At 33.7% G+C, this 27,427-nt stretch overlaps 1 protein-coding gene across 1 annotated transcript in view; it reads right to left on the bottom strand.

The window, feature by feature from the left end:
* LOC149794615 (uncharacterized) overlaps window positions 1-24,604 on the bottom strand; it is a 66,310-nt gene extending 41,706 nt beyond the window's left edge. The window contains exons 1-7 of the mRNA XM_089966609.1: window positions 23,873-24,604; window positions 19,885-20,151; window positions 17,636-18,169; window positions 12,803-12,909; window positions 8,907-9,155; window positions 8,444-8,565; window positions 4,218-4,378 (exon numbers count right to left, since the gene is read on the bottom strand). Of these exons, the coding sequence (XP_089822735.1) occupies window positions 4,218-4,378; window positions 8,444-8,565; window positions 8,907-9,155; window positions 12,803-12,909; window positions 17,636-18,169; window positions 19,885-20,151; window positions 23,873-24,311 (1,879 nt within the window). The 5' untranslated portion in view covers window positions 24,312-24,604. The remainder of the gene's footprint in view (window positions 1-4,217; window positions 4,379-8,443; window positions 8,566-8,906; window positions 9,156-12,802; window positions 12,910-17,635; window positions 18,170-19,884; window positions 20,152-23,872) is intronic.
* Window positions 24,605-27,427: the final 2,823 nt, after the last annotated feature.

Below are 27,427 nucleotides of genomic sequence, written 5' to 3'. Positions count from 1 at the left end.
ATTCAATTATGTGTGGATTTTACAGTGTGGAGATTAAAATCCAGTGTGGAGATTGTTTGTGACACTATTCAATCAAGTGTGGATTTTACGGTATTGAGATTGTTTGCACCACTATTAAATCAAGTGTAGATTTTGCAGTGTTGAGATACTTTGTGACGTTATTCAATAAAGTCTGGGTTTTACATTGTTGAGATTGTTACAAATGTATCACTTATGCCATATACAAATATTAAATCATATAAGAGATAAGTCTGGAAATGTAGTTACAAGCTTTATATATAATATTTGTCTTAAAAATATTAGTTAATACATTACATTATTATTTCAACAATAAACACATATTGATATATCTCTACTAACAGATTTGTTAGCAACAACAAAAAACAAGAAATTAACAACATTGTGTCAGATATATATAACTTCCATTGAATCCTCTCAATATTTTTAATGTTGTACCTGTTTTACTATTTCTTGTATACTGACACAGATACAAATTTTTCACAAGTGTTCTGTTATATTCTGCAGCACACAAACATTTATGCAATAAGAACTTGCTACTAAAGTATCATAACTTTGACAATTCAATAATAAATTACTATATTGCACTATAAATCTGGCAATTCAGTAATAAATTACTACACTGAATTATAACTTTGGCAATTCAATAACACATTAATACTGATATATAATTTAAACAATTCATTAATAAATTACTACTGATGTATTATAACTTTGACAATTAAACAAAGTATTCAAAATACATATGGAATCATTGGTAATTTCTCACACTGGACTTAACCTATTCTATTGTCATTATTTATTGGGAACACAAACTGCTTTAAAATTCCTTGGAAAAAGTACGGCAGTTATGACCTAATAAAATAAATAAAGCTAATAAAATTACAACAACTACTATTACTACCATTAATAATAATTTTAATAATAATAATAATAATAATAATAATAATAAAATGCATGCTACTACTAAGAATATGTATTTAATTTTTTATTATAATATAAATAATTTGTTATTACTCATGAATGCTTTCCAAACTATATGATGATCTACAACAGCAGTAAGTGACCTAAGCACATAAGAGACACTCAAATACTCTGCAAACACATGTTACAACCAATGTAATGTACACACAAATGTTTCTACCACACCCATCACCCACACTCCTCGTGAAAATCCATTCCAAGACTCCACTCTGAATTTTACACTGTGCCAAAAACAACACAGCATGTTAAGTATTAAGGTAACTAACTGAAAATTGTATGTGACCATTCATGTGATTTAAACTGACTGGAGTATATGTTTAATATTCAAAATATATATTTCTTTCTGAAACTGCTGGAGCATGTAACAGTTTTATCAATTCCATCTATCTTTAATTACTATTTTTTGGTTTCAAGAAAACTTCATCTAAACAAGGACATTTAAAATGTAAGTTATATTGAACCAGATGGGAATGAACAAGGTCTTAGCCATCTCTTTCGCATAGAGAAGCAACATATATCATTCTAATGAGCCAAATGGCATGAACAAGGTTTGATATGTCTCATCCAGATTGTTTAGAATTTAAATTCCACAGGTGTCATAATGTTACTGCCTGTGCCATAAGAATAAAAGTGTCATGACAGGATACTTATGTATGTATTATAAGAATAAAGGTCTGATGATGGGACACCACTGTACGCATCATAAGGATAAAATTGTGATGATGGGATACCCACTGTACGCATCATAAGAATAAAAGTGTGATAATGGGATACCCAATGTACACATTTTAGGAATAAAGGTGTGATGATGGGATACCGACTGAACACATCATAAGAATAAAAGTGTGATGCTGGAATACCTATGCATGTAGTATAAGAATAAAGGTGTGATGATACCTACAGTATGCATCATAAGAATAAAAGTTGATGATGGGGATACCAGCTGTTTGCATCATAAGAAAAAATGTGTTATAATGGGATACCTATGTATGTATTATAAGAATAAAAGTGTGATGATGGGATACCCACTGTATGCATCATAACAATAAAAGTGTGATGATGGGATACCTATGACTGTGTCGTAAAAATAAAGGTGCGATGGAATACCTACTGTATCGCAACAATAAAGGTGTGATCATGGGATGCCTACTGTATGTGTCATAAGAATAAAGGTGTGATCATGGGATATCTACTGTCTCTGTCATAAGAATAAGGGTGATATGATGGGATACTTGCTGTATAAAGGTGTGATGATGGGATGTCTGTCCATCATAAGCATAATGTGTGATGATGGGATACCTACTGTCAGTGTCAAAAGAATATATGTGTGATGATGGGATACCTGCTGTTTTTGTCATAATAATAAAGGTGTGATGATGGTATGTCTGTCCATTATAAGAACAAAGGTGTGAGGATGGGATACCTATGTTTGTGTCATAAGAATAAAGGTGTGATGGCATGCCAACTGTCTGCAATATAAGAATAATGGTGTGATGATGGGATACCTACTGTATGTGTCATAAAATAATGGTGTGATGATGGGATACCTACTGTCTGTCATAAGTATAAAGGTGTGAGGATGGGATACCGCTGTCTGCAATATAAAAATAAAAGTGTGATAACATACCAACTGTCTGCAATATAAGAATAAAGGTGTGATAACATACCAACTGTCCGCAATATAAGAATAAAGGTGTGATAACATACCAACTGTCTGCAATATAAGAATAAAGGTGTGATGATGGGATACCTAATGTCTCTGTCATAATAATAATGTTATGATGGGATACCTACTGTATGTGTCATAAGAATGAAGGTGTGATGATGGGATACCTACTGTATGTGTTGTAAGAATAAAGGTGTGATGATGGGATACCTACTGTATGTGTCATAAGAATAATGGTGTCATAATAGGATACCTACTATATGTATCATAAGAATAAAGACATGACAATGGGATGCCTACTGTCTGTGTTGTAAGAATAAAGGTGTGATGATAAGATACATACTGTCCTTGTCATAAGAATAAGGATGTGATGATGGCATGTCTGTCCATCATAAGAATAAAGGTGTGATGATGGGATACCTATTGTTTGTGTCATACGAATAAAGACATCATGATGGGATACCTATTCCTGGGTCACGTGAATAAAGGTGTGATGATGGGATGCCTATTGTCTGTGTCATAAGAATAAAGGTGTAATGATAAGATACCTATTGTCTGTGTCATAAGAATAAAGGTGTGATGATGGGATACCTATTGTATGTGTCATACGAATAAAGACATCATGATGGGATACCTATTCCTGGGTCATGTGAATAAAGGTGTGATGATGGGATGCCTATTGTTTGTGTCATAAGAATAAAGGTGTAATGATAAGATACCTATTGTCTGTGTCATAAGAATAAAGGTGTGATGATAGAATACCTATGTCTGTGTCATAAGAATAAATATGTGATGATGATATACCTATGTTGGTGTCATAGGAATAAGAAGTAGAATGATGGAATACATACTGTATGCGTGATGATAGGATGTCTATGTCTGTGTCATAAGAATACAGCTGTGATGATAAGATACCTACTGTCTGTGTCATAAGAATAAAAGTGTGATGATGGAATACCTACATTTTTGTCATAAGAATAAAAGTATAATGACGGTATACCTATGTGTCATAAGAATAAAAGTGTGATGATGGTATACCTGTGTTTGTGTCACAGGAATAAAAGTGATGATGGGATACATACTGTATGTATGATGATAGGATGTCTATGTCTGTGTCAAAAGGATATAGTTGTGATGATGATATATCTATGTGTCATAAGAATACAGCTGTGATGATGGGATATCTATGTCAAAAATTAAAGCGGTGATGATGGAATATCTATGTCTGCATTAGGCATTCTTTTTTGAACTTAAATAAAGCAATATGCAGAACATCATATGTAAGCAAATTCAACTATATGCAAAATGCACCTTATTTGTATACTGACAATACTACATATATTTTGGATTAATTCTTTAATTTTGGATATTTTACTAATTTCTTTGGACTTGATCACTTCACAAAATGATTTTAGAAATTATTTTTAATATATTTTTTAAAATTTCCACATGTTCTTTTGTAAACATATATTTCATAATATGAAGAAAACAATTCTTCATGTTCAAAAGAATTACATAAATACAGTAAAAAAGATTCAAAGGTACAAACCAATTAGTTCATGAGTAAGTTTCCCTTTCTCTTTGAAGGCATACCACTTCTTAGTGATGGCAGGGTTTTGTATAGTGAAAATCTCAGCCGTAATAAGGGACTTGAGGGCATCAATCATCCACTGTGGGTCCAGAACAATCTTCTCCCTCAATCCATCAGCACTAAAAATGAAAAACAGAAACACTGCTTTACAGAGACATACCATCTTATTTACTATAATAAATGTTCTCACAGACACAGTTAAAAGATACTGACTATGGTATATGAAGTATCTTATTATCAACCATCTCAGACCTAGATAAACAACAGAGACTGAAGAGACACATTTAACTCGAAATTAACATTAGGAGCTCAAAAAGATGGTGTTCAAATGAATGACTCTAATTTTGGATGAGTCTAAAATGCAAACCAGTCTTTCATTGAGGGATAAATGGTCTAAGATATACATATATACATTTATGTGAAGAAAATCAGGAACAAATCAAGGAGAGAATCCTGACTCAAAGAGTAACAGAATCATAACAAAACCTAAAATGCCTCCAAAACAGTTAAAGTATAAAAGAATCCGACAAAGTAACTGTACTTGAAAGCAAACCGTAATTGCCATTACTTCAGTGGAATTATCCAAACTGGCATGGTCTATAAATAGCACCACAGAAAAAAAAATAATGGAGGAAAAAAAACAACATAAAGTCCTCAAAGTGTAATCAGAAAAGACAAGGGTGGGGGTAGAAACTTCTTACATTGACAGTAGTATGCTTTTGTTAAAATGTTTGTCACTTTTATTGAGGCCAAACTCTATTATATATTCCTTCCTTTCAGACAATGTTTTGTGAAACAACCCCCTTTTATAATGCCAGCGCGTCACTGGTCAGTCACTTGACTTTACTTGCTGGACCTTTTTGAAACAACTGGTTAGCACAAGGCACAACCTTTATGAAGTAAAAAAGAACAACTCCCAAAATGAATGCATCCCAAGATGTTGTGTAATGAAGACCACACACAATTAACAGATGAGACATTCATTCACTGTCCACTAAATCTCAGAACTCTAATTTTGTTTTCTCAAAAGATGTACAATAAAGCGAAATAAACCCATAAACATGCCGATCTGCCAAAACTAACATAATCGTTTCAGTAATAGTTATGTTTCAGTAACATTTGAGATTGTGGTTCAATTGGAATGCATGTAATAATCTTGTTTTGTACCTGTTTCATACATATTCAGTTTTTTTGTATAAACCAGTTTATTTTCCGATTCATGCAAAAAAGTCTGGTTGAAAGTAGTTCCCGCATGCAGATCCCATACACCAAAATTGTCAGGAAATTCATGTTTTCCTTTATGGTTATTACCAGTTATGTCTAATACAACATACACATTATTTTTAGGTCCTGTGGTATATCAGTTGGGCAAATGTTGGTGTTAGTGAGAAACTGACAAAATGTCTTTGTTGCTTAAAATTTCATTTTGCTTTAATTGTTTCATGTAACGTTTGCTGTTTTCAAAATTAAAAACTTCAGTTTCATTATGATCTGTATCATTCTCTTTCTCCATAAGACCAGTATAGCTAGAAATATCACTGTCTATCGTATCCACGTATTTATCATCATATTCTTTGACATCATCATCTCTGCCAGCATCAAAACATGCTTTATCATAGTCGTTGGATAGCAAGTATAATTAATTGCTAATTGGGTGATTCATATATGTACTCGTGCTTTTCACCAACTGTATACATGTTAGATATCTCAGTTGAGTTGCATGGGCTTCATTGCCTAAGAGTAGTATAGAAATAGCATTATACAGGCAATTCCCATCACCTGTATCACCTGTAGTTGTTATGGGATTACCATATACATCGTCGACTTAGTTGACCATGATATATGCCGATTTTGAAAGTTCTGATGTCAGAAAAGTTTACAGTAGATTTTGTATTGATACAATGGAAAGGTTTTTATTATGCTTAAAAACTCTAAATGAGAGTGTTCATATCTATTTTGTTTTGATTACAGCTAGAACTTTGCTAATAACTATATGATGCAAATTTACAAGCTGAAAATCATTTTATGTTCTGTTATTATGCATGCAAAAACAGTACTAACTACTAACATAAATCAGTTGTTCCACTGTTTTCTCTAATATTTCACATGGTCTGAATCAAACTAATATCGACCGAATAAGCTATGGTTTGAATCAAGTCGAATCCATAAACCGCAGCTTTGTCAAAGCATGTACTAAATAAAAGTTTGCTGCATATGCACTGTTTGCCTTCAATAATTGAAATTGCAACTGCAACTATATATATACACACACACACTCTATATATATATATATATATATATATATATATATATATATATATATATATATATATATACCAATTAAATCAAATCTAAAATAGTCTCACCATTCCCATTCATTGTAGAACACCCTACTTTTTATCTACTAATTTGATTTGTACCGCCATCTATAACTTCCGTGGACCTCCACTTTGTGACGACATGTACAAAGATAGTTTGGTTCATACTGAAACAAAATTGTGTTTTGAATACAGTTTTTGTCTTACATTTTATGTATTTATAGATCTTCACATCTGCCTCGCGCAAATGATTCCCATTTCAAACAATGACAATAATATGATTTCAAATTTTTTTAAAATTATAACATCAAGAAGAAATATAATATATTTCTATAGCCCTTAGGGACAACAAATTGTTAATAAAGACAGTAACAAGTGCATGTAAAAATATTTATAATATCATGCATATGTTATTGTTGTCATCCTCATTGATATGTACGGCACACTGATGGTCCATTATTTACTTCACAATGAGGCTGTTTATATTTGGAAGGTACTGGGTCTGCCTTTGAATTGATAACCATCACTGGGGATCAATCTAGTAACATTTGTCTTCCTTTTGTCATTTTCATCCGATGTAAATATCTGGCATAATTTGTTGTCTGTTTCAATAACACAGTACTCTTTCAAATGTTTTCTTGTGGTTCTGGGTGCGTTTCATTTGATTTACATAATATTTGTCACGGATTTGGGCAGGTTTTGGGTGGTTTTGTGTAAAACGTGTGGCCCTACATTTCTTGCTAGCACAAAGTCGGTCCAAGAATGTCAAATCAATGAAAATCCAACGAAATTAAAACTAATACTCACTAGCACAACACAAAAATGAAATAATCCATCAAAAAGAAAAATATGATTATTCCTCAACGCATCATCAAACACCAGTCAAACTGCGTGGCCTTCTCCTGTGAATTTATCATGTTTACTCACCTTAAGATGTTACATTCTATAGTAATGCTGATAGAGTTCCAAAAAGAGCAGTAGTGACATTTCCGGTTTCTGGAACAACAAAAATCTAAGATTTTTTCCAGACTTTTTAGTCATTATGTAAAACAGTTCAGACCATTACAAGGTCTGGCAAAGTAATTTGCAAATTTAAGACTTTTTTCCGGAATTCCATACCCGCGAGGGAACCCTTTATAATCAACACTTTGATCATGCAGATGCTTCACATGGAAAAATATCTGTGCAGTGTAAAGCGTCTGAGGCACTCCTGTAAAGGTAGTTTGGTTCCCTACCTAATTCAATCACAGCTAGTAAACAACCCATATCCAAATCAAACACGGACGAGCCAATGATCCGGATTTTACCACAATAATCATATTTCCTTAGCTTTTTCTTTTATTCTGTAAGAACATATTTTATGGCTTATTTGCATAAGATTTGCTGCAAAATCGTAAGGGTTGGCAGATATAAAAATATTGTTAAAATATCTTATTTTATTCTCATTTTCACAAATTTCAATTACATGTATATTCAAGGACACATTCAACATTTGGTCATAATTCAAGCATATTCAAGGACAAAAAAAAAATTAATTTTAAGGACTTTTGGCCCATTTTCCATAAAAAAGACCCAAATTAAAACCAATTACAAATATTAGTACAGCACCTATCTTCATGTATTTTATTTCCAACCGTTGTGTTGAAAAATCTATGTTGGACTCCACATCTAATTCAGTACAGTTTTACAGCTCAATACAGACTTGTATGATAAAACCATCTAATGAACTGGTGACTGTGTAATAAACTATTATTTCACTCAGTATAAAATGGGGTTATCCTAAGATACTGATAATTGCATTTTTTTAAAACCAAAGAGTGCATTAAAATACATTTCTGGATCAATGGGGAAAACAACATGTCTTACTTGAAGTGGAGGATTGTTCCAATCTCATGTTGGAAACTAAGGAACAACTCCAGTTCATCTCTGTCATGAATCTTAACAGATGCTGACCTATTTATCTCTTCTATGAGACTCAGTCGTGCAACCTGATGAAAAGAAAGTAAACCATTACACACAGTAATAAAGTCTGGGGACTATGGTGATATATACATGTGTACCAGTAACATGGACATAGTTGGAACTTACTATCAACATTCAATTTAAATAAGTAGAACAATATTTGCAGACTTAACAAATGTTGATGCTAAATATCACATTATGTGTTGGATGTACATTTTCCAACTAATTTCCCTCCTTGATGTCATACTGCAGGACATTTCAGAACAGAAATAATAAAAAGAATGTGTAAGAAAATTATTTTAAAAAATGTAACTTACATGAAAACATTTTTTATGATTTAATGTGAGATTTTTCTCGCTACTGGTACCTTGACACCAGAAGCTTTCATTGTCATGATGGCTTGTTCCAAGGGGAGCCATCGGGCAGGTTTCTCCTCCCCCCAGTGGGGCTGCTGTGATGCTAGCTCAAAAATTCTTCTTTTCAGGTGATCCAGCTTTGGGTCACACTGTGTGTTATCAATGGCAATATTATCCATCAGGTGGAGTACAATTGGCTTGTTTTTCAGCATTTGGCGGATTTTCATGAAGTACTCATCAATGACCTTTTGTCGAAATTTCTGAGAAGAAAATAAAATAATTCATGATGGAATCAATAGCAGTTTGTGACATTGGTACAAGATATGACAATACCGCATTCTAAATTCCATGCATCCTATAATAAAAACATTTAAGATAATAAGAATTATACACTTTTGAAACACAATACAATGAAAATACATGCGTACATCAGTCACACATTTAGCATAATGGAATCATGTATTTTGGAAGACACCAATACAACGAAAATGCATGCGTACTGCGGTCACACATTAACATAATGAAATCGTGCATTTCTGGAATACACCAATACATAAACAAATGCATACAGAAACCAAACGTTAATTATGTGCTACAATTCTCATTTGATTGTCTGAATGTTAATACGGCAATAATTCATGCAAAGTGACCAGTGACCAGAGTTTGATTCCTTTCTATGTTAATATGGGAATACTCCATTAAAAGTGACCAGTGACCAGAGTTTGGTTCCTGTGCAAGTTAACATGGGAATAGTCCATTCAAACTGGCCAGTGACCAGTTTGGTTTCTATAAATCAAGGAACTGTGTCTCTATCTAGTCACCTGGTCCTTAAGCCTGACATGTGAAGAGAATATACTGTCAGTAATTGAAACGACTTAAGTATAATTTATATGTCTATTTATAGGCCAGTAATGAACATGACTTATATATCTATAGGCCAATAATCAACAGGACTCAGGTATATATCTATCTATAGGCCAGTAATCAACAGGACTCAAGTATATATATAATTTATAGACCAGTAATCAACAGACTTAAGTATATATGTATCTATCGGCCCATGATCAACCCGACTTAAGTATATATATATATATATATATATATATATATATATATATATATATATATATATATATATATATACCCGTAATCAACAATTCTTAATTATATATCAATCTATAGGTCAGTAATCAACAATACTTAATTATATATCTAACTACAGGCCATTGATCATTAGTAGAGAAAAGTGTGTCCTATCAAAAGTTCACTTTCATCCCATTCACATTTTCAATTTTATATTCAGCTTTCAGCTCATCTTCTTTCCTTTATATTTAGGATTTATGGCTTTTAATAACTGATTTGTTTCTCTTCAAATATCCAAGTCAGGATTTCAATTTTGATTTTACTGAATGGAAAGAACAACTGCTTGTGTATCTTCTCTATTAAAAGTCTGCTTCAGTAAAATAGGAAGGTGAATGGATTAAATTCAAAAGATATCAATGAACTTACAAAAACTGAAAATACAATTATAACTGTGACAAATTTAAAAGTATTCCACGAAAACAATTTCTTTTAAATTTTTCTTTTAATTCGTTACATATAATAAGAGGCACAAGTGGACTGATATAGTTCATCTGAGTGAATGACATATAATTGTATTGAAACTGTGAAAATACTGGAGCATTAAGTTGTATGATATCGATTAACATTGGTGTTGCGTATCTGCTCTTTTAGAAGATGTATTCAAGCAAATAATGTCAGTTTCCATTCCTTAAGGTAAAATGTGACTACTTGCTGTGTGACTTAATGGATGGCCTAATATTGTACACATGGGTTTAGTCAACAGAGCCTTGAATTTTTATTTTTTGTTTAAATCCTGACACTGAATGAGGGACCCCGAGTGGCCGAGTGGTCTAAAGCGCTCTTTGTTACGGATCACTGCCATCTCACCTCTGTCTGTGGCAGTCTGAGCCTAAGATTCAGCTAATGTGGGTATGTGTGAAAGCTTTTAAGTAGCTTCTTGTGGGTCGGTGGTTCTTTCCGGGGTTTTCCCGGGTTCTTCCTCCCCAATTAATACTGGCTGCCATGTATAGCCTGTCATGTGCTGAAAAATGGCATTAAACCCTACAATACAACAACATACATATGTATCATATAAAGACATATACATACACACAGAGACATGTATACATATGACCAATGTATGAAAAACACAAACGTCTTATACTCATTCTTTTCAAGATCCAGCACAAGGAAAACATAAATCCAAATTAAACTGAAAGGCATTTGAAATTTCTTACCCATAATAGGCTTTGTCCTGCTATTAAAGCCACTTTTCCTAACTTAGAATATACATAGGTCAGAATACAATTATTTCACATATTTTGGTACAGTTTTATCCTTCTAGTTGTAAGCAGAATCAGTATGAAAAATTATTTCACTTCTGGATTGATTGTTTTATTGATGTTGCCCAAAAGGTCAAATTTGTACCTTTTACCATCCTTTCTTTTGGCATACACACTGCAATTGTAATACCATGAAAATTCAATTTTGGGATGCGTGGTCATTATATTTACATTGCATCTGCTCTTAAAATCTCTTTTCTTCCTGGCGATATTGCCTTTGGATTCTGCATTCCAAAATTTCACAAAGACTGGCTTTGGGCCTCCACTTTTCCCAGGGATCTGATGTATTGCAAGATTTTGGTTCAATAGTGAATTCATTGGACCCATGACTAAAAGCTGTTACACGACGAGATCAGCCTGGATCAACTTCTGAATTTGTCAAAATCTTTTTTCAAAAGACAAGCATTTGTTTGCTTCTGGTAATGAAATCTGGATTGTTGTAGGAGAAAACGTTGACTTTCTTTTAATAATAAGATAAAAATGTAATATATCAATTCAAGTACTTGTGTGTACCAAGCTTTAACATTTGGAACAGCTTTTGTATTTTTGCCCAAATTTGACAACATTTGATGCCTGTGTCTGCCATATTTCTTGACATATACACAATGGAAATGAATGATGATACATGAAAGCTGACAATGAAGGAGTCAAACTGATACAGAATGTTAAATTTTGCTACCTACAGTCTGTGGTTCTGTTTACACTCAGTATAGATACGATAGAGTGACAAACTGAGTTCTGAAGAATGAAATTCACTTTCCAAACAAAGGTTGACCAATACAGCTCTGGACATCTGGATCCACTGCATCCACACAAAATAATACTCAGTTCACCCAGTCTTACAGGCCTGATTCCCATATCCAAAAAATACCTTATTCGCCCAGTCTTACAGCCTTAAGACCTTATGTCCACTTCCACTGATTTCATTCTCTTTGATTGCAAGGGAACAAAAAAGCCTAGGACTGTTCATGACTTTGAAATGCCTGATGTCATTACTCTCATTGGGATATTACTAAGCAAGGTGATTCAGACAAATGAACACAATAAATTTACTGGCTTACAATATTATATCGCATAGATGAATCCAGTGTTATGTGATGTTACATAATTCGGTATTTAAATAGTCATACTTCGTAGCAAATATGCATTGAATTCAGTCAAAATACATAAAACAATTAGAGGGTGACTTTTGACCTCCTTTGACCAGTTTGTGGTTGGTTGGTTGGTTGGCGGGTACAGGAATTCACTTTCAATTCTAAAAATGTCCCAGCTAAACAATATACTGCAGATTACATGTCACCAAAATGTAATTAATTTTAAGTTTGCACATACTTTGACACTTACACTACTGCTGACAAAAGTGCCTTGTACAAACGAGCAAGATAGAAACAGTCTGTCCTCTAATCATGTAAGAATTTTAACTGTTAATAATTTAATTAATATACACTGGAAGTTTGAGCTCTGTAGCCAAGTCATTTATTGTATATACAATCTACACATACCTCTGGAATCTTGTTCACATGTGTTCCCACTAGAATTACAGGAGGGATGCCAGGTTGAGAGGATGTAGAACAGGAATGTATGGAGTTGAGCCAGATTTCAATCATCTCTGAAGACAGAACAAATAGCAACTTATAAATGTATCTGTATAATAATAATAAAAATAATAATAATAATAATAATAATAATAATAATAATAATAATAATAACATGTGTATATTAATAATGCTAATAACAATAACAATAAATACAGCATAAATTCCAGACCAAATGAAAACTGGACACAACAATAATACAAACTGATTCTGCTAAATCTTAAGCATTAATGAATACTCCCTCCAGCAACTAGACTATACAGTCCGCACCCAACCCCAGATCACAATTAACATTTCCCCACAAAAACACCATCCAATGGAAAACAACCCTCTAGCAAATCTACAAAGAAAGTGCCATGCACACTTAGCAGTTTCTTGCTAAAATTGTAATAGAAAATCCAGACACGGCCATGCACACCAAGCAAACTGCAGAGGAAAACCACAGACCCAGACCATAACAAAAACATACACCCCCACCAATAATGATTCCGATTATAAACAAAATACATACAGAGAACAATTTAGCTATGTATTAGCAGTTTACATAATAATATATAAAAAACAAAGCCAAAAGCTCAGGTAGAGTACAAATAAACCTGAGTACAAATAAACCTGATACTGGACAAGGCCAAGTCAAACACACAATTTCAAACCACAATAGCATATAATGAAATAAATAAAAACAAAGAAATAACAAACAATGAGAATAAAATATACATAACAAAAGGTCACCCATGCCAGCAAGAAAAGTAACTCTTCCCGGCACATGCATAGGTAACAAATGTAATCACTGTCAACAATACAACACAAATTCAGTTCAAAAGCACACAAACACTTCATTTTTAAAAAGCAGACATTTATATGAAGGAATCTGGTTTGTTATCATTAATTAACTAAATATGTTACAAAACTTTCGCACATCTTCTGGTGTGAAATGTATTTTCGAGGTTAGGCTTGGAGTTGATGAATGTCGGGTGATAGTGATACTAGTGATAGATATAATGATATGACTGTGATCACCGATGGCACAAAATGTATAATACTGCTCAAAATTGTTTAGAATAATTAACAAAATATCTCAAATTTGGTATATCAAAAATATAATGTTGCAACGTCCTCAGTTTACATCACAGACATATGGATTTACTGTAATGAAAATTTATGTGAGAACCTGTACAATTGATGAGCTCAATGAGGAATTGTCCTATGTTGCAATAATTTAATTCTAAAATGGCAAATGTGGTTTACTAAATTGTGAATTTAAATCAATATATACAATGCTGTCTGGCATTTCTGCGCACATAAGGTTTCCGTCACCAATACTGAAGCAAAACGCATACCGAATTCAACAAAACTAAAATAATGCAATGCTTACCATTTGAAAAGACGCAACTGTCACCAAAATATTCTGTTCAAAATAACAGCAATTTTGTCTACCCCTGTGTTTTTGTGACTTGCGATATGATGGCCTATTCTGCACATAGCTTTGAAAAGATGGAATGTATATTAATCGGTCTATGGAAATGAAACACATTACTTCGGACTGTTTCTATCAGCATTTCGGTAGAATAATTAGGTCAGGTTTACAGCTGGTTTTACAAAATCAACGTAACAATGCCAATAAATGGCAAGAGATACTAAGCAAACTAAACTGGTCATGTAAAGCAATTAATAAAGTTCACCATTTTATATAAAAAAAAATAAGCTATTATGTTTAAGAGAACCAACTATGAATAGGATGCAATGTGTTTACAACTTCTCGTTTATGGGAACAAAATACTAAAGAATTTAGAAAACGGACTATATGCTGGAGAATTTCTTGAGAATCTAATTCTAGCGGCAAGTTGGCATGTTGTGCAGAGGCCCAGAGTAGCCTAAAGCGCTATGGATCACAGCCATCTCACCTCTATCTGTGTGGGTTCGAGTCTATAGGATTCGGCCAATGTGGGTATGTGAGAATGCTTGCCAGTAGCTTCTTGAAGGTCGGTGGTTCTTTCCAGGGTTTTCCCTGGTTCTTCTGCCACCATTTATACTGGCCACCATGTATAGCATATCTTGTGCTGAAAAATGGCTTTAAACCCTACAACAACAACAACATGTTGCATAGCAGACGATAATATGTGTGAGACAATTTCTTGCATAATCAGACACTTGGATTAAAATGCGGTATTGTTTTAAGTTCTACATTTATGTAATGTTTCTATTTTCTGATTCTAAAAGGTATGATGTAAAGAGGATTTTCCGGGTTACAAATTCTAGATGTCATGGAGTGGGTCTTCATGTTGACATTTAGAGATCATATTTTAATATGCAACTGAGGTAAATATATGAGATATTTTTGTACACTTTATGAATATCACTTCCTCTATAAAAGGACAAGCATTTTTCTTGATTCAAATTGGATATTCTACCAAAACATGATCCAGCATTTACAGGAATGTCACAGCGTTGTGAAGAATTACCCGAGAAGCAGAACTGGCCGACATGGTTGTGTGTATATATATATATATATATATATATATATATATATATATATATATATATATATATATATATGCAAGAACAATGTAATGAATGTTTCCTTTTGGTTTCAAGAGTAACATAATTTCAACATATGTATTACCCATCAGTATGGCATTTCATGCAAAAATGCTGTGTTGGGGGGGTGGGGGTAGAGAAAGGGAAAAAAGGTTCCAGAAGTAACTCAATGAAAGAAAACGTGAATTTATTATTCAAGCTGAATGTTCACAAAATATTTATATTTAAGAATATCTAAGAAAGATGCAAATTTCAGCTTGAAAAAACAGGAGGTCGATATTTTGCAAAAATGGCTAAAGAGTAATATTACAAATGGTGGACAGTGCATATGTTTGAATGATTACGGTGAATTTATTTGAAAATATATCATGAAGATGAGTTCATTTGGAACTCAGCATATTAAACAGTGAATTTTTATTTATTGTAAATTTCTGAAGAAAAAATATCCCCTGTTCCTGGTATGTTGGACTAGTTCAGTAAGGTATAACAAAATATCATGCACTGCTATTGTCAAGCTAGAAAACATGAATTAAAAAGTCTAGAAGTGTGATTCAAGTCAGATGCAGTGACAATAAAACCTGTATTCAACTCAAAAGTATGTAAAGTTTGCTTGAAACTTAATTACCTCCGGTACAGTTTCACATGCTGCAGTCAATTTTTCCCGCCATGTGACACATTCTGATCAGCATGTGATATCAACTAAATGCAATTGTTGCCTGTCCTGAATTTTTGCCTAAGAACCTGAATATTCCCTTTAATTCTTCTTTACTACTGTAATGCTTTAAGAGGTTTATTGTCCCTTTTGTCTTGACATGTCATTGGTCGGAAGCCATTTTAAGGACTGACGGTACTAACTGTATGGAAAAATGGGAACTAGCCTGAAAATGTGTGAACATAAAATAGAGCATATATGGGTTTTGCTGTCCAGGATTGGATAATAATTAAGTTATGTTTAAGGAAAAATAATCTTCTGAGAGCTTATCCTAGTTGTAAGTGACAAAAATATAGACATTGTTTTACTGACGCAATTTCAGTCCTTTAACAGTCTTGAATTTGGAAGACTCATTACTAGAATTAACACCGGACTCTTTAGTGTGGAATTGAAATCACATGTTTCAAACACATGCACTTCCAGAAAATACTGTGGCTCATAAGCTTTTCTCTACACAGAAGCTGACATACACGTTTCATCTATACTGATAAATATTGGTTTGATCATAAGTACACAGAAATTTTAAGTTAGTGAATTTTTAATATCATGGTGTTTTCACAGGTTTACTATGGGAACTGAATTAGCACCATGAGTCCTTAAAAATAAATAAGCAACAGCTTGATCATGCAGATTTTTAGCATCACAAAAATTCATGCAATTTAAAGCATCTGAGGTATTCAGGAAAAATTAGTCTGGTTCTCTGATCAATTCTACTGAATCTAATATGAAGCCCGGATCAGAATGAAAAAGGTTAAGACAGCATCCAGCTTTTACTGCAAACAATTCTATTTCTGTAATTTGTGCCTTTATTCCATAAGCCTGTATTTTAAAGGCATTTGCCAATGCAAACAACTCCACCTGATAATTGTCCCTTTCTCTGAAGTACATAATAAATGTAGCACAGATCCTATGCTTACACATGCAGTTAGTCAACAGAAACAAAATTTGCTGTAAATTTTTGCGTTGTTTCAACTATTTATTTTAATATTATAAAATATGATATTTAAAGAATAATTTACTTGATATGCCTAAATATCCAACTGAGCAGATGATCTGGCTCTCAATTTTTGCAGCAGTCTACCAAGAAATTAGCTTGCCCCAGATTAGTGGACTGGTGGCAGTTCACAAGCTGGATGTCTTGCAGTTTTAAAACCCACTTTAAACACTACAAGCCTTTCTTTCAACTTGTACCAACATGTAAAAATGAAGTTGCCATTTTGTACTAGAAGCAGTAGTACCTGTTACTGTGATGAGGTTGTCTTTCTGTACTAGAAGCATTAGTATTTGATCACCTTTTTGAGAACAAGTCCATAATATGAAACTTGTGCCAGCATGCAATTTGACAAGTGAGTAGAAGTGCCCCTCATAGCTAATGGTTCTTTCTTTTCTACAAATGAACTTTAAAATATTTTGACTCTGACATTTTACGTACATGATTCTTTGACTGGCCCCTACACACACACCCTTTGCAGCTCACCATGTTTTCTTACCATGAACTTTGCACAGTTTTATCCCCTCTGTATCAAGGAAACACTCGTCATCTTTTATGAGATCTGTGACTTGTTGACTGAGATCTATGACCAAGAGGTAAACAGCACGACTTGTCAAGAATGTCTGATGGGTAGTGTAGAATACATACTGCCCTGCAAAGTCCCACAATGCCAACGCAGCATATTCCGCCATACTCTTCTCTAATTTGCCAGAATTTTCATTGACCAATTTGAGGATTTCCATCACTGTATCCTTCTTATTTTCTTTGGACTTTATCCCCCTGCTTGTTTTTGGGCCCAGTCTGACAATGGGTGATTCTACTGGCAGGGAAGGTAGTGGTTTGACCTTTTGTTTGGTGTCTGGCTCTGCACTGACAGGCTGATCATGCTGGGGATGTCCTTTATCATGTTCTTCACTGGTGACCTGATCAGTCAACTCACTTTGTCTTTCTTGTTCACTTTTGGACGCCTGCTTCTGAGCATTCTCATTGAAAAGCTTTACAAGGCGTTGAAGTCGAGAGTATTGCTCTGCATCTGAAAGAATGAAAATAAACTACATAAATCCCCACAAAGTCCGTTACAGGGGCTCACTTCACACAGACTAAAAGGCATTCCCAGGAAATCATATTTGTCTAAGCAAACTAACATGCAACTAAATAGAAAGTCTTGTTGTCATGTCCATGCCACTAAAGACAATGTCTGGTTATTATTTACACATGACTGCAATTTGTAACCCATTGAAGTACAATATGCAAGCAACATCTTTTGACTTCTCCAGAAGGTTCTGGCTTACATACTCATTCACAAAATAGTGCATATGGTGTGATTAGATATGTACTATTTTCATTAAAAGCTAATTAAATGGTGGAATAAGTGTTTTCTTGAAAACCTTATGTCAGTGCCACCATCATGCAACAGAACTGGTCACTTATGCAATTTTGGGGGGCATATGTGTAACATTTTCACTCTGAATCAGCAATGCATGTAAACTATTATGACCTAAATCAGCTACGCTTGTATATTACTGTGACCTGAATCAGCTATGCATGTATACTACTGTGACTTTAGTCAGCTATGCATGTATACTACTGTGACTTTAGTGTGATATGGCTGTATACTATTGTGACCTGAATCAGCTATGCATGTATACTAATGTGACCAGAATCAGTGATGCGTGTATACTATGTGACTTGAATCAGCTATGCATGTATACAACTGAGACCTGAATCAGCTATGCATTATGCATGTATACTACTATGACCTAAATCATCTATGCATGTACACTATTTTGACCTGAATCAGCAATGCATCTATACTAATGTGACCTGAATCAGCAATGCATGTATACTATGAAGATAAATTCAGCAAGATGATGTAATCAAATAATGTTATATTTTATTGACATATTCATCATAGTTTATGTTATATACACAGATAAACATATTGGAAATTTAAAAGACAAACAAAAAACAAAAATTCACATTGCATATTTACAATTAAGTATAGTTTCAATTAATAAACTATCATTACCATACATTTGTTTCACTAGAATTTTGGAATTTATTAAATATAGAAGTTCACAAAGAATACTGGACTTAACAAATACTGGTGATTGCTATAAGTATTCCCCTAACACTGACATTATTTTTTGATTTTCTCAAAAAAAGTTACCTTTATCTGCCATATCTGTAATATTTCTGGCTGAGTAAAACTTATATATTAACCTAAAACTTTCTATTTTTGTCACTAAACTTAGTGCAGAAAAAACACCAATTTTACCAACAATAACATGAAAATACTAGAATCAAACAAACTTAATATACAACAAAATGAAGGATAGTATTCATTGGCTTTAATGCATGGTATCTAATTTATGCTGATGGTGGATCTGCATCATTAGATAAACTTGAAAGGCCTTCACACCAGGAAGCCATCTGACTAGTGTGGCTGAAATTGTTTACAGGCTTTTTATAAATGAATTGAAAAACTGCAGTTGTTCAAACAAGTGCAAGAGTATTTTTTCTAACTGTTTGGGGAATGGAAAATCATTTTTATCAAATAAACTCCAAGACTCACTCTATTCCAATTGAAATGGTTGATTCCTAATCGATAAATTATACACCCTTTCCACCAACTGCCAAAAGAATCGGGCTCTTCAGAGAGAATGAATAAGTAGTTTTTGATGAATGGTATTTAAAAACATGTGCCTGTATGATGACAAGAACCATCAAACAAAAATAGTGACCTACTTTTCTCTTGTGTTGTCCATTCTCCAGCTGGCAATGAAACTTTACAGCATTCTACATGAACATCTATCCCATCAGTGCTATGTCTCTCCACTATGTTTACTTTTTTTCCCAATAGGCGCTGGGTCAACGTTGTTTTGCCCACCCCATACTGCCCTACCACCATCACCCTGATGTTGTAAACCTTTTCCTTTCCCTCATTAAGGGCCTCCTTGTACATCTGAAGGGATCTTGTATCCATTTTCAGAACCTCTGCAGGGATGACTGAATCTGAAATCAAATGATAATACAAGTTTTGATGAATACAATGTATGAACAGTCCAAAAAGGTCAGATTGCAAAATATTCTGAAGCAATATTTTCATCTATAACTTAACAAAGGACTTTTGTTTCCAGTCTCTGCTTAAACCAGAATCACCTAGTATTCATTGAAAACATATGATCACATTACACTATCTTCAAAAAAAAAAACCCATATATATATATATATATATATATATATATATATATATATATATATATACAGGATTATTACAGATCAGGAGAGTTGAAATCCAATGACTTTTCAATGACCAGTTTTCAGTGACTACCCACGGAATCAAGTATTCTGCTTCAGTTACTAACTTAAATGCAAGAAACAAATACAAAAATAGATAAAGAAATAAATAAATGTAATATGAAAGGGAAATGATATTTAAAAAGAAAGGCATTGTAGAGCAAATGTTAACCATTGCCCTTTAGCTTCTATACTTTCTTCTCCAGATGCAAGTCCAATGCTTTCACTTCAGAGATGCTGAATTGCTGGCATATGACAGAAAATCAAAAAGTACTTCCAATCGCCACACAATATACAACAAATGACTTATAGGCAGAATCTCTAAAATTCAATGACTTTCATTGACCTAGGTGAAATAATGACTTTCAAGGCCTTGAATTGAGGTGTTCATTTCTCAGTATATGTATCAGGGGTGTAGACAATTTGTCAAAATCAAGTCGTCCATGGTCAGTTAAAATGCATCCCTTCAGAGGTCTGCACAAAAGACCCATTTGTCCAAGATTCTTCAACTATCTTGTATTATTGAAATGGACTATACAATCTACATCATGTGTACATCTGTCTCTAACTTGTATATGCATCCACTTTTAGAGACCCAATGTGTGGATTGCTTATGTGAGTCACTCTGAGAAATCAGGTCTTGGAAACAACACACTTGTGTCTGTTTCAACATATATATATATATATATATATATATATATATATATATATATATATATATATATATATACATACACATCCCACTTGAGATAGTTCATGACAAGAAACACAATATGGTGTCAGAAGTGGGATTGGTTCATTAAGTTGGGTTCGTGCATTAACTTGGAGTTGTGCATAAAGTAGACATGTGTGCATTAGTTAAGATTATAAAAAATCAGCCACGGATTTAAGTGGTATTCTGCCACTAGTCATGGAATGGGAGGCTACCAATTTGCCGGAACAATGGGAAAAGTTTAAACTACATATCACGTTGCTTTTTAATAGACTGCTTCAAGAAAACACAAAATCTGTAAAGGTGTCATACCTTATGTTGTGAGTTGTGGAAAAAGACAGACGTGTGCCAGATATGGACTGGTATTTCAAATGAAGACACAGTGATCACATTCAAGAGTACTCTCAAAACTCACTTATTTCGACTGCAAGAATAAACCTAAAGACCTAATAACGTTTCCTACCTTAAATATTTTCAGCATGTTTTTTATGTCTTCTAATTTCATGGTGTTTGTTTTTTGTAATTATATCATTATATTTGATTTTTTTATGTTATATATGTTGTCTAATGTTGTAAAGCACTTAGATGTTCTAAAGATTAAGCGCTATACAAAGTCCTCATTATTATTATTATTATTATTATTATTATCATTATTATTATATAGAGAGATAGACAGACAGATAGATAGATACATAGATATATAGACAGACAGACAGACAGATAGATAGATAGATAGATAGATAGATAGATGGACAGATAGATAGATACACACATCTCACTTGAGATAGTTCATGACAAGAAACACAACACACTAGGCTCTGGCAAAGATTCATATTCTTTCATGAGACTAATTTTATCCTGCAATTATAGTTCAGTCCTGTCTCTAAGCTGGTTACTCTGACATTTTGACATCCAAGTCAAGGACAAGACAATCATACAAAATCAAACAAGCTCAGAATATAGGAATATTCATTTTCAAAAGTTGAGCAACTTAAATTCTCCAAAGTTGCTAGTCAAGAGCCGGTTTCCCTAAACACAGTAATGTACAGTAATGGAGACAAAAATACTGTAATGTAAGAGAAATTAAAGGAATGGGGTGTATTAATGGAACTAGTTTTATAAGATTTATATGCAGAAATTTATTATTAACAGAAAAGGATTCAGAAACATATGTTTATGTTTTGTTCCATCACAATTGTAATTTAAACTTGTACATTCCAGACCATATGGATCACTATCCCTCTGATTTCATCCTTCTTTCATCCCTCGCATTGGATTCTAGGTATGTATGTCAACTGTCTTGACATTTTATGAGACCTTGTGCCTGTGTGTTCATTAATTATGTTTATAATGGAGGAAAATTTTAAGCTGAAAAACTTATGTCCAATCCTTTTGCTCTGTATAGGGACATGATTTTCTGGGGAATAAAACAAGATAAATATGTTGGCACTCGAGAACGGTATATGCTAATCTCCTATAGCAAATAATAACATAGTGTTGAATAGTTATGGAACTTAACATATTTATCATTTTATTTCTGTCTTTATTGAAGAGACTCCATTTAAGTGTTCGTTTATCAAAATTTTCATCAAAAATAGTAAAACTGATTTCTATTTTAGGACTAATGGCTGAAACATCTCAATTTCATAACCACCTAAATCTAGCATAATGTGCTTTCATTAATGCCGCATTCACACCTGTCGCACGTGTCTTTGATGTCCACTTTAGCTGCACATAGAATCCAGTAAGTTGAGCAGGCAGTGTCATGTATGGCCAAACATAATTAACGTTTAATGACATTGAGATGTAACAGTCAATGAACATTATTAGAACTGAATAGAGGTATCAACAATATTGTTTGTTACAATGATAAACTTTGCGAAAATCGCACGTTTCGGAGCCCGTAACTTCAGTTTGGTACAACGCTGAAAAGTCAATGATGGCTTGATGGAGAGAAAAATATCTCAGAAGTAAAACAATCCATATAGTATGGTCGTGTGCCTTTAATGAAGGAAATCGAGGGTCATGGGTGGAGCGAAGTATTTGGAAGTTCCGTACCTTGTCTCTTATATATTATGATAGAGAGGGTCCTATGTCAGAACGGGTCATCGGGGTAATCGAAGGTATTGTTGTCACTCTGTATGATTTTTTTCCTTTAGATGATTGTTTATTTTTTTCTTAACATCAAGCTCGCGTCGAGCACATGTGGTGCACATCGGCCCATGGGATTGCTATGACGTCACTATATAAGCTCCGCCTACTGAGAAAAGTGTATTGCCTGACACTCTCACTCAAGTTTAGTAGCCAGTCGCCATTGAAAGTCCATAGCAATTTATAAATTTCGTGTCAGTTTTCTTATGACAACTAAGATGTAAATCACTTAACAATCAGTAATTAATATAGACATTGCTACAACTCTGTTAGTGTGAAATTTTAAAATGCATTAGTATTAAATCTTAAAATTACAAATAATATTTAAAATCAAAACACAATGATGACGGCGTTGACATAGAAATAAAAATTTAAATCTTTCTTCCACTTTGAATTAATTTAATTTATGTATATTATTTTAGTTGGCATCTTTAAAATTTGTTTGACTTAATAATAAAGTTGTAAGTATAACATTTATAACTCATATTTGTTTCCAAAGGTAAATCTAAATCATGTAAATAAATTTAGGATGTCGTTTTCGTTGTTGTGTGATATAAAATAAAATGAAATTACCTGATTGGTGTGAGTATTCCAGCCTGTAGACAGTAATCACATTACGAAATAAGCTTGTGGTGTAAAGAACTTCATGCTGGTCATCATAGAATATTTCAAAGAGATCTGACGACACAGTATGTATGGTCACTAGTTGACCGCTATCTGTCAGCTGATGAATTCTGTTAGAGAGCGAGTCACACACGTACACAAAATCCCTGTCAACCATTATCGCCCCCGGTAATTTTAATTCCTGGTGTTGATACAGAAACTTGAGCGTGTTTGGTTTAAAAATATCATATGCATACACACCTCTAGGAGTGGAGTCAGAAGTCCGACACGAGATGTAGACTGTGTTATCCTTAATGGCCAAGTGAGTATGACTAATGCCCCCTGTACAGATGTTGTGAGTTGAGTCTACACGTCCATCTGTAATCGATACAACGCCCCAACACAACATGTTATAGTAATTCCAACCGCTGACAACGAGTTTGTCTGAATTCAATTTTGCCACTGAATAACATTCATAAAATCCTGTCCTTACATCTATTGTTTTGACCAGTTTTACGTCATTTATAGATTTCAATGACAGGATTACAATCTTCCAGTCTTCCAGACACACAGCTACTTCCGTCTTGCTAATAAGACAGACACCCGTGGGATCGGACTCAAGTCTCTGTGATGTAGACAGAAGTTTGCCGTTACGACGACTGTAAAGCTGGAGATTCCTCGCCTTCTTGTATATGACCAGCAACGTGTCTTTCATCACCACAACGCCATCGTAGACGGGTATAAGGTCGGCTGTAGATAAAAGAGTGAACACATCAGGATACGGAATAAACAAAATACAGACATATATACTTTTACTAAACAATGCAAAATAAACTTGTACACATCTATATATCTATTTCTGACCTAAAGCAATAGTCGAAAGTCGTAATTTTAGCCACCACTACCATTATCGTAATAGTCGTATTATTTGTATTAATATTACTATTATAGTTCACTCCACAAAATACCTAATTCAGGTCACAATAAGTATTTAACATGAACTAGGTATTTTTAGCTACAGTGAAGATAACCTAAATATTTACCGAGTTACAGATAGGAAAAATTAGCTATGATATGTGGAAAGAACTTTAAACAATACGTTTGAGTGTAAAATGATAAACATTGCCTTGCTCAGAATAAAGTAAGACTAAAGGGGTAGCTATGATTTTACATAAATTTCAAGTAACTCCTGATAATTACCATATGTGACATATGACCAGAGTCTATCCTCACCCTAAAAAACTTATGACACTCCTATTATAATGGGCTTTGTTTTCCCTGCATCATAACTAAAAAAACTATTGAGATCCCCACCATATAACCATACATACGCCTACTGTGCAAAGAGAGACAAGTTAATGCATGCAACTGAAACAACCCTTATCCCAATAGATGTAGCCCCTGTGTCACTGTTTGGAAATTGATAAGGTCATCACCTCACAACTATGTACAACTAACATATGTGTTGGGTATGAAAAGATAATAGCACATACACAAATGATATTTGCCTCTAAGGCAGTCATTATCAACATGATCAAAGTCCTACCCAAATTTTGCACAAACCTCAGGTTTTCAGTCAAAACGGGAAGACGTGGACATAGATGTTTAACATACGCAGAATTCGAGATGTTGATTGTTGTTATAGTATTTGTGTATAGCCCGATACGAATTTATGAAAACATACGTCATCAAGGATATAAAAATTGATGAATGAAATGACTAAAATTGATGAAAAAAATGATGAAAATTGATGAACGAAATGACTACATTTTTTTTATATTTTGCATATCCTAGATAAATTTCGTTTTTAAAATCGGTAAGTGGTAAAAACAAACGGAAGAGTATGCGTAAAATTATCAAATCATGCACAAAGAATGATAGTAAATTTACATTTATTTTCTATTTTAAAAACCAGTGAAAACTTACATAGAGGATAGAATGCCTGGTGAATTAAGAATTAATTCTACGTAAAAAGAAAGAAAAAAAGGTAAACTTTTCCTTTGAAATATAAAGTATTTAACGTCCATATTTACAGACGAAATAAAACCCACATTACAGTGGCGATAAAAACCAGGAAGAAACAATCATCGCTCAGTAAATGCCCTCGTTTATGTCAGTAAAAAAACAAAACAACAACAATTATTGAAAACACTCACTCACATTGTAAAAACTAATACAATCAGAGTGGGTATTGCCCATATTATTATTTTTTTACAGACGGAAACAAAAAGCCCATTCAGTAAACATGGCACATAAAACAATATTTAAAAAAAAAATAAACGTTAAAGAGATAGACCATGTCTTCCCGCAATATTTACCAATGATGATAAACATTACAAGCATGTATTACCCTGATAACTTCAAACAAAAGTCCTGTTTGCATATAAACGTCTGCATTCTCCATTCCTGTCTGTCGTCTGCTACAAAATCCTGCGACAAATAACAGACAGATCGCGCTGTAGGCGCATTAATACACTACCAGGTCCATTTGAACCTCCGGCCTATCTAGTGAGTGCATAAATAACCAATAGCCCGACTAATTGTCGGCTTAGTCTAGTTCCCAGAATGTATTTAGTTACCACCTATTTTATATACAATCGCAATAGGAGACCAGAATTTGTAGCTACCGACGCTATCTAAAAGACATGGCGCAGACTGTTTTTGATTATGTTACAGCTATTCTGTAACTTGAATATGCAAGGAAGAGTACTACAACAATATGGCTGTAATTGGTACGTTCCAAGTACAGGTTTGTTGATAAACTTTCAACAAAACTTAAATTAAGCTTGCCCATCTTTTTATCTTCAAATTATGAATTATGAAACCTGCGCATTGCTTTTAATGCATAGAATCATGAATGCTCTCGCTGCACCTTGAGTCACAGGGGTTCGTTACAAAGATAATTGCGAGTATCCCTCCATGCATCAAGGGATGGGTGTTCTAACCTGCGGTATACTGTTACATACTGTTACAGGTTAGAACCCACATCCCTTGTTTCTTGGACGGATACTCCAAATTTTCTTTGCAACGAACCCCTATGCCTTGAGTATAAAGTGATCAGCAGTTTATGTGAACATGGCGTCATTTATCGTATATTTAGAATTTGCTTACTGCGTAGACGAATTGGTTTCTCATATACTTTTCTTCATACGTATTTGCATGTACTAATTGATTTTAACAGTTTATTGCTTTGGCTGAATGCAACGATGGCAATATCTTAAAACCAGGTGCTATGATCCGATAAAAAAAGGAGCACAAGACGTTGCTAAATGGTGTCCTTTTACAACCCTTATCTATATTATACTGTGAATTCATTGGGTTTTTATTCCAGAGAAACTAGTCAGTCTTGTCCAAATTAAAGCAAATAAAGTATTTTCATAGTTATTGAATAGTGTGCACATATTTGTTTTAATCACAACCTCCAAACGGGCAGCACTTTATAACAGATTACTCCCACCAATATGAACTGTCCTGTGAATTAAATTCACATTCTACAATGTCTTCCAGCTACACGTGTTCAACACA

This window comes from Sinohyriopsis cumingii, chromosome 8 (genome assembly GCF_028554795.1).
Source record: "Sinohyriopsis cumingii isolate HCF-2022 chromosome 8, ASM2855479v2, whole genome shotgun sequence".
NCBI lineage: Eukaryota > Metazoa > Mollusca > Bivalvia > Unionida > Unionidae > Sinohyriopsis > Sinohyriopsis cumingii.
Note: the sequence above shows the minus strand (reverse complement) of the source record. Positions and strands in the feature narration are given on the sequence as shown.